Source organism: Raphanus sativus, chromosome 2, assembly GCF_000801105.2.
Source record: "Raphanus sativus cultivar WK10039 chromosome 2, ASM80110v3, whole genome shotgun sequence".
Lineage (NCBI taxonomy): Eukaryota > Viridiplantae > Streptophyta > Magnoliopsida > Brassicales > Brassicaceae > Raphanus > Raphanus sativus.
In genome coordinates this window covers 4587315-4596406 of record NC_079512.1, presented here as the reverse complement: position 1 = coordinate 4596406, position 9092 = coordinate 4587315, and the positions used below count along the sequence as shown (strand labels likewise).

The 9092-nt window shown below is 30.8% G+C and overlaps 1 protein-coding gene across 1 annotated transcript; it reads right to left on the bottom strand.

Annotated features, from left to right (window-relative positions):
* Window positions 1-6832: 6832 nt before the first annotated feature.
* On the bottom strand, window positions 6833-7959 carry LOC108843352 (MLP-like protein 31). The gene is made up of 2 exons (XM_018616532.2): window positions 7522-7959; window positions 6833-7258 (listed from the first exon to the last, which is right to left on the bottom strand). Exons 1-2 carry the CDS (start codon window positions 7898-7900, stop codon window positions 6981-6983), a joined length of 657 nt encoding a protein of 218 aa, XP_018472034.2. The 5' UTR covers window positions 7901-7959; the 3' UTR covers window positions 6833-6980.
* Between the last annotated feature and the right edge of the window lie 1133 nt (window positions 7960-9092).

Here is a 9092-nt window from a genome sequence, read left to right as displayed (position 1 = left end):
CAAGTTTCAAGGTAGCAAAGGTCCTGGATAACAAAATCTCTAAATCGATTTAAACATGTCTGGAACGCGATGTAACGCGATGGAACAGTATATAAGTGTCGACACATACACACACATAAGTGATAGAAATGCATATGAGAAAGCACTCGAGAATAAGAAATAATATAGGATCTCGAACCCACACATGAGAGTACTCGTAAAATAAATAAAGAAATGAACGTGGGGTTCCAAGTAAAGAATAAGAGATGCGGAGACCATCTAACCAAGGGACATAAGAGTCTTGTGATGAATAAAACCGTGAGATCAAGGATATGACCATGTAGAGGTCGTCCATATCCAAGCATAGAGCATTCAAGGAATGGCTTTATTACACAAGGTTATCCACAGAGACTAAGGAATAGATTAGAAGGAAATAAAATTCCTATGTGGTGAATGCTACTGCATAATATAATGTCTGGAAACACATAAGAAAATTGCAGTAAGTAGTACAATAAATCCCTGGATATATAAATGTACATATGACCTGAGATTTAAGAGATCAAGAGATCTAAAAATGAGAAATATGAATCTCATAAACAACATCGTTCCTGCGTTGTTCATGGACTATCGTAGATGCAGCTGCCTGCGTGTATACACATATAATAAGACTAAGAGAAACTTAGTAAGAAAGTTCTATAAGAACATTTCAGATTAGTCCATAAATTATGAAATAAACTCCTTGTGTTTATAACCTAAAGAAAGGATGATTAAGTCCAACTGATTTTGGACAGGCTGTAATGGAAATAAAATGATCTAGAGTAAAGGTCACAGCCGCATACATATATTGAGATCCATGATCTAACATATCAAGAACTGGATATGATATGGTCAAAGTAATAAAGTGATGAATCCATGAGATTCACGACCATAAGAATCCATATCCAAATCTGACCTTAAACCACCTTGGTCCTAGACAATTCTGACCCGTTCCATAGGTCATGATCCGACCATGAGACACCAAGCAAGGTGGAACGGCATGTTAACCCAAAGGAAGGCTTCCAGCCGGCCATGCAAGTTTATTGGCATATGCTATGTAGAAATTTTCATGGAGAACTCTGGTTAACCTCTAAGTAAGGAATGTGCAATAGTATGATCCAAATTGTGGATATACTAATGATATTCATTGTCGAATTTTATAAATTCAAATGACCAAGGATGAACAGAAAATATTTATTGTTAAGATCCATTTCAAGGTGGATGTATACTCCCATAGTAAGTCCATATGTTCTGGTCAAAAACCATAGAACATATCTGATAATTTTTTTTTTTTAAGAAATGGACGAAGTACTAATAAGTACATATACCTCATGATCACTGAAACAAGTTCAAATGAATTATACAGCAATTGAAAGACATTGCACGGAGGTACAATTCAGGGGGAGTGGTACATGTTGTACTCTTTTCCCTTCACCTGGTTTTTGTCCCAATTGGCTTTTTACCGGTAAGGTTTTAATGAGGCAACACCAAAACTCTAAGTTTGGTAAAATGTATCCACAAAGGTCCGATGTCTATGACATTTAATAATGAGTTCATGCGTTGTACTCTTTTTCCTTATCTATGGTTTTATCCCACTGGGTTTTCCTGGAAAGGTTTTAACGAGGCAACTTAAGAGCATGTTACTGACCTTGAACCGTATGTGTCGATCAAGGGGGAGTGTTGTGAATATATTATGTGATCGACCCATTTCTGTCCAAACCTGACAGACCGGACCAAACCATTTCTGGACGAACCGGATGAACCGAACCGAACCGGACCGGACCAGACAAGTCTATGTCATACCAGACATGACCAGGCCCGACTCAAGCCCAGCCCAAGAAGACTAGAAGATGGCGGCCCAAGAAGTTAGAGATAGAGACGATCCAAGAAGATAAACATCAAGAAGACTCATGTTTATCCATATGTATTTAGTGATTATCATATCATAGATAGATTAGGATTTATATTCTCTTATGTTATGGGATTTATATTTATCTCATTTGTAACTTGTATAAATATGGACATTCGGTCCTCAAGATTAATAATACGAAATCACTTCCAATTACAACAGTTTCATCTTTTTATTTGCATTTTGGTCATTACACCTAATTACACATCACAGTTATAATTTTAAGCATTTTTTGTTATCGTTTTAATCTTTAATTTTTTTATTTCATAATTATTTCAGATTTTCTTTTATAAATTCAAGTTTTACAGAAAAGTTTTAATAAAAATAAAATAAAATTTATAATATTTTAAAACTAGAATTAGACAACAAGAATATTACAAAATAAACTTAATAAAAAACTTTTATAAAAGGTACATGAAAAAAGTTTATTGCACACACTTAAATATTACAACAACACTAATGGTTTGGTAATTTTTCTCCGGAACCTCCAAAATCTCTAACATATTATCAATTTTTTTTGTAACCGAAGATGGAGAATTACAAAAATTATTTTAAAGATGATCTGGAATTTTATTGTGTTTTAATATTTAATTATATATTTCTTTTTATAATTTTATACTGTATCTTAATATTTTATTAATTAATATTTTTGTAATATGTTTTATATATGTTTTAGTTACTTATAAAAGTTTTATGTATCTACATTAATTATGAAAAATATAAAGAATATGAAACAAATTACAAATAATTTTGAAATTAAGCTTGAAGTTTTACTTTTGAAAAAAAAACGTTAAAACTTCAAATATAGACTTTTACAAACTCTACAATATAGAGTCTTTTTGGATATGTTCTTACAACAGCTCTAAGAAGCTCTAAAAGCCTAAAGATCCCAAAAATGGAAAAAGCGAGTGACCGTTAACTTTTTCATTCTTTTTTAACTAATACTATCTCCAAAAATGACACCAAAACAACAAATTTGGTGTAATTTCATCTCCAATAAGATATCAAATTTGACATCATTCCACCAAATTTGTTGTAATGTGAATAGTGTTACACCAAATTTGGTGTAACACTATTCACTACACCAAATCTTTAAAATATATATTTTATTCTATTTCAGTTAAGAATATAATTTAGTTATAATTATTATTTATTTATTTCATATTTGTAACTAAACATCCCCTCGCCAACTTCCAGCTCTCCGGAAACTTCCCTTATACATCTAAACATAAATATACTACGCTATCATTTTAAAATTATTTTAATTATTAAATTACTAAATGAGTATTATGATTTAAGTAATGTTGTAAAAATAAAATATCATAAATTTCTTATATTTTATTTTCTATATTTTAGGTTTAATTAGTATTTTATAAAATATATAAATTAATAATATAATTATTATTTTAAAATTATTTTATAGTTAGATTTAATAGTGAGTAATTAAATTTTATGTAATACTACTAAATTTATCAAACATTAAATATAGTTAAACTTGTATTACAAACTAATATAAATTTTATTAAAATAAATATATATTATTTTGTTATGTGCTTTTGATATTTAATAGTTTATAATTTTGAATATAATTAATATGTTTTATAAATAAATACATAAAATATAATATTTTAAAAACAAAAATATAAATGTAAATAATTTTTAAAAAATATAAAACTACAAATTTTTTAAAAAATAATATCTAAATGTCTTAAAGTAACTATTTATTAATCGCAAGATAATAAAAATATAAATATTTATTATAATTAAAAACATCAAATAATATATAAAATTACTTTTGGTATAGAATTTGGTGTTATTATTGGAGATGGCAAAAAAATTTGACACCAACATTTCAAACTTAGTGTTGAAATTACAACAAAATTTTGTTTCATTGTTGGAGATGCCCTAAATCCAACTCCAATTTTTTTTGAAGATCACTTGATGTTAAACTGTTTTTGTTTATTGATTCATTAACATGGATTTACGTGTGTCTGATTCAGGTTTTTGGAAGGGTAGTGGGATGGCTAGATTTTTGGATATAATGGCTATGATGTATCTCACTTCTAGAGTAAATAATAGAAGAAAAAAATCAATTATTCTTATTTACTCTGAAATTTTTCCAATCAGGTGGAAAAACATTTCTTCCTATTTCTTCCAGTTACTGTTAGAGGAGAGTAAAATACACAAATAACTAAGAGTCATAATATGTTTACTCTACTTTATTCTCTCTTCTATTTTTATTTTTCCACTCATTTTCACCTTTTTTATTTCCCTCTCATTTACTCCACCTGTTCCAATCACACTCAATAAGTGATTTTAAGAAATATCATTTCAACCAAAATGTGAAGTGTATCTCTGTATTTTAACTAAGAGTAAACAGTGTACATTAAATGTAAGGATCTCACCAAAGAAAACGAGTGCAGATATGAACTGTATTGATCTTGGATTCTTGAATACACTGCTGCTAAGTTTCACATCATTTTATTTCATAGGTTTTGGTTTCCATGACAATTAGTTAGCGAAAAAGTAGTCGAACTTCTCAAGGGAACTAGCTGAAAATTTCTTCTCATTTAAGTCTCAAGCGGGTGCACTTGATGAGACAACTCGCATTTTCAGTTTAAGTTTTCAGTTTGTAATATTAGATATTATGTACAAATTGTTGGGCGGTAGAATTTTAAACAACGTGTATGAAATCTCACTTATCTGAAATTTAAAGAGACTTTTAAGTAATATATAAGAGATAGTTTATTTACTTAATTTTGAGTTAAAGATCCATAAAACTTAACATCTTATTAGATTGCAAAGCTATCAGTCTACCTTTATACAAGAGATAACAGAGGACAAAATTTTTTTATTATTACATAAGTATTGAAAATCTATTTTGATCATATTGTCAAGAGTCATTTAACTTATTCAAGAAAATTCATTTTATTTTTTTAATTGCTTTTTTTTGTAACACATTGGTTTTGTTGTTAAAACCGGACCGGCAAGCGAACCGGAATTCTTTTGGGTCATGGGTCAATGTGGTTCGACCGGGTTCGATCTGGGTTTGATTAAATTAAACTGAATTTAATGATATTTTGAATATGTATATCCTTACAAAGATAAATATCATATCAAATAAAATATTTCAATAACCATAATGTTTAAGAAAACTTAAAAAGTAAAACTGAAAATGTAATAAAAGTAATACAACAATGTAATAGTTCAAATCTAAAATCCATAGAAAAAACACATTTAAATTTTATTCTCTAGGTCTTTGTCACTCCAAATCTTCATCACCTTTAAAAAAAATTATAGACACATTAGTTAAAAGTTTATACTATGAAATAAAATTAAAAATTATATCATGATTGAGACGACTTTACTTTATTAATCTGAAACTCTATTTTATTTTTAAAAGAAAATGTTAATTGTTTTATTAATAAATTTTTGGTTTATACAAGAACCATGGTTTAGCCGGTTCGTTGAGTCGCCGGTTCACGGGTTTTTAACCGTTCGATAAGGGTTTTTGACCGATTCAATTATAGTTGGGTTTTGCCATTAACCCAACCCGCATTTGTGTCTGGTTCGTGGTTGAACCTGGTCCAACCGCCGGTTCGGTCCGGGTTTAATAACACTGCTTTTCATATTCATTACATTATCGTCTTGTTGGTCACCACTGGAATCTTATTGGTTTCAGACTTCACCTAGTTTTCAGTGATAATAATGTCCAATCATTTATTGAGAACTGGCCTTTCATCACGAGGTATCTTAAAGGCTCAGTGTCCTACGTATTCAAAGCTTCTGTACAGAATTTTACATAATACTAGTTTTTTGTTTCTTTTTTCTTGAGAATATAGTAGTTAGCCGTTTATTAACCTAAATATATCCACCATTTCATGATATGATGACCATCATTCGTCAGTAACGTAAAGCAATCGGTAGATATGATTATAAAATGATCATGTACCAGGATACACTTGGTGCCTGTGGACGATGATAATCTCAGTGGAAAGTAATTGGGATGCAAGTTCTTGTCCCTTTTAGTTAGGGTTTAACTACTTGATTCAAATTTATGGTAATATATGCTGTTTCTTTAATAAAAACTTCAATACATAAATATAATTTATAGTATTAGTTTTAATATTTGTATATTTTATTCTTTCTATTTCATTACTATTAAATTTTAGATTTTATATAAGTTAAAAACTATGATTTTTATTTTTTTTATTGATTTATAACATTATGTTTTAAAAATGGAAACGTGATTCAAAATGGAATCATAAGTTTCCAACGTGTTTTTAAAGAGAATATGTTTGAAGCATTTTGAAAGTGAGATTCCGCGAACTTCTACAAGGTTCTGATTCTGATTCCGGTTCTGAAGCGGAAAGCGGATGTCCGATGAAGCTTCCGTGCAACCTAGGTTTTAGGTCTTATTTGAATACCTAGATTAAAAGTTCATACGTGATCGTAATTTTGAAGATTAGTTTGAGTTTGATTGACATATCCCAAATTCTTTTTAAAAGAAAGAACACTATACAGCTATATCTATAATATAATGGAATGAACTATTCCTTTAAACTATTAGCCTTTCCTTATCTTCATTAAATCATAAAATATTAATAGGGATTTTTAAACCAAAATATACTATCATCAAAAACAACACACTTATAGTATAGTAGCTCATCAATCCGTCCCTGCTTTAAAGCAGTTGAAGCATTGGCTTCAGGCCACTTAATATAGACAAAACATTTAGACTACATATCAATGATTTTATGTAGCTTAGATTATTTGATAAGAGTTTTGGAGCTCTTTGCCTCTTGTTCGACCCAGACCACAACCATTTTTTATACTTTTTTCTCATAAATAATTTTGGGACGGCACTGCTCATCATAGCTAGTACACGTCGCTTCTCAGAGTTACAACTCACAACGTAAAACGATCTTACCATACACACACATAATCATGGCACACTCATAATTTCTCTCTCACAAACTCGGACAGGGCTCCATAGTCCTTTATTTTGTCTTAGTAAAAGTACGTAACTTAAGGCACAACACATATTCCTTTTGATTTATTCATCGGCCAAGAGATGTTCGTCGATCTCTTTGGAGACTTCGACACAGAACTGGAGGAGAGTCTCGGGATGAGCAACCTCTTCGCTAATCTTCTCGAACTCAAGGTGCCAGTGCACAATACTTCCTGCCCCACCGTGCTTAGGGGTCACCTGGATTGTGAGCAAGAAGCTTTTGTACTCTTTCATCAGATCACCTTCAATAACCCTGAACGTGATCAAGTTCTTCTCCGGCTCGACCGCCTCGATCCTCTCCTTTGCCACCTTTGCCTCTCCATCTGCACCAATTATATAACATTTATTAGTTATAGGTATAAGTTTGAGAATCGACATATATGTTAGTGAAACCTATATATAACATTTTAGCAAAAAAAAAACTATATAACATTTTGTTATATCGTCTCTTTTTAGTCACTGAAAAATCTACAAGGCGGCTACGTGCTTAAAATCTTAATTTTCCTGAATCTACTTTTTTTTGAGGAACTTTTTTCCTGAATCTTATATGAGGAAGATATATAACAAGTTAACAGCGTTAACTTGCCATGAACGTAGTTCCAGAAAATGATAGAGCCAGGTTTGCCCCAATCGCCTTCGTGCAGATCACAGCCCTGAATGTTGCCTGGAGATGCTTTGGAAACATGGTGTGGTTTGCCGGTGAACATGTGATGGAACTGCTCAGCAGAAGCTTTGATCTCCACGTCTGTCTCAAGCTTCCCCACCAAGCTAGACGTCTCTGTTGGCTTCACCTCCTGTTCCGCCGGTTTGTTTGTAGCCTCGACCGTTTTAGGAAGTGTCACCGTCACCTTGGTCTCAGCTTCTTCCGCCCTTGCAGCCTCCACCGCTTTAGTTGGTGGCACAGTCACTGGCGTCTCCGCCTTTTCCTCCATCTTCTTTGCAATTTCGGTAGCAACCTCCGCCATTCTAGGAAATTATGGCTGTAAAGAGTGATATTCTGTTTATGAGTGAGTTCCCTTTGGAATTCTATAGCCCTTTATGTAGAAGAATGAATGAGCAACTGTTGAAGAAAACGACTTTTTTTTTTACCACTACCCCCATCATTATGACTTATTATTGGTTCACCCCTATAGGGTGAACCTCTAACTTCGCCAACCAATAGAAATCACTCATTTCACAGTTGATATCTTCTAAAAAAGAAACACAATATTATCGAATTATATTATATTTTTTAAATAAAAAATGTTAAAAAATAAATAAAACAGTAATATATGCAAAAAAAAAAAATTTAAAAAAAATTTTAACTCCGTCATCAAAACACTAAACCCTAAACTCTAAATACTAAACTATAAATTAAAACATTAAACACTAAATCTTAAAAATAGCAAAATTTTAATAGAGTTTAGGGATTAGGATTAAGGATTTAGTATTTTTAAGATTTAGTGTTTTAGTGTTTAGTATTTTTGATTTAAAATTTAAGATTATCCAAGTGTTTAGGATTTACCCAAAGGTTTAGAGTTTACCCAAGGATTTACGATTTAGAGTTTAGGGTTTAGGATTTAGTATTTCGATGATGGCATTAAAATATCTAAATTTTTTTCGCATATGCTAGAGTTTAGGGTTTAGAGTTTTAAAATTATCCAAAGGTTTAGCGTATACCCAAAGTTTTAGGGTTTATGATTTAGGACTTAGAGTTTAGTGTTCTTTTTGATGATGTTAAAATTTTTTTTTAAGAAATCATTTTTTGTAACTACTATTATTTTTATTTTTTTTATTTTAAAAATATAATATAATTTGACAATATTTTGTTTCTTTTTTTAATGAAATACTTGATTTCTATTGGTTGGTAAACCTAAATATTCATTCTAGGGTGAATCCAAAAATAACTCCATCATTATGACCCGCCGGTGACAGGGATAATGGAAAGATAAAAGAGAATTATATCCATTCATCATTTCCACCTACTCTTTGAAATGCGTCTCTAGATTTTTTTTCTCTTAATTGCTGAAGATCTATCATATTTACATTAACCATAAAAAACACAAAGAATTGTTTGCATTGACAATATAATATACTAGGGTCGGCCCGCCCTACGGGCGGGATATACTTTACTTGTTATCTAAACTATTATTTATATGATTTTATAGTTTGTATTTC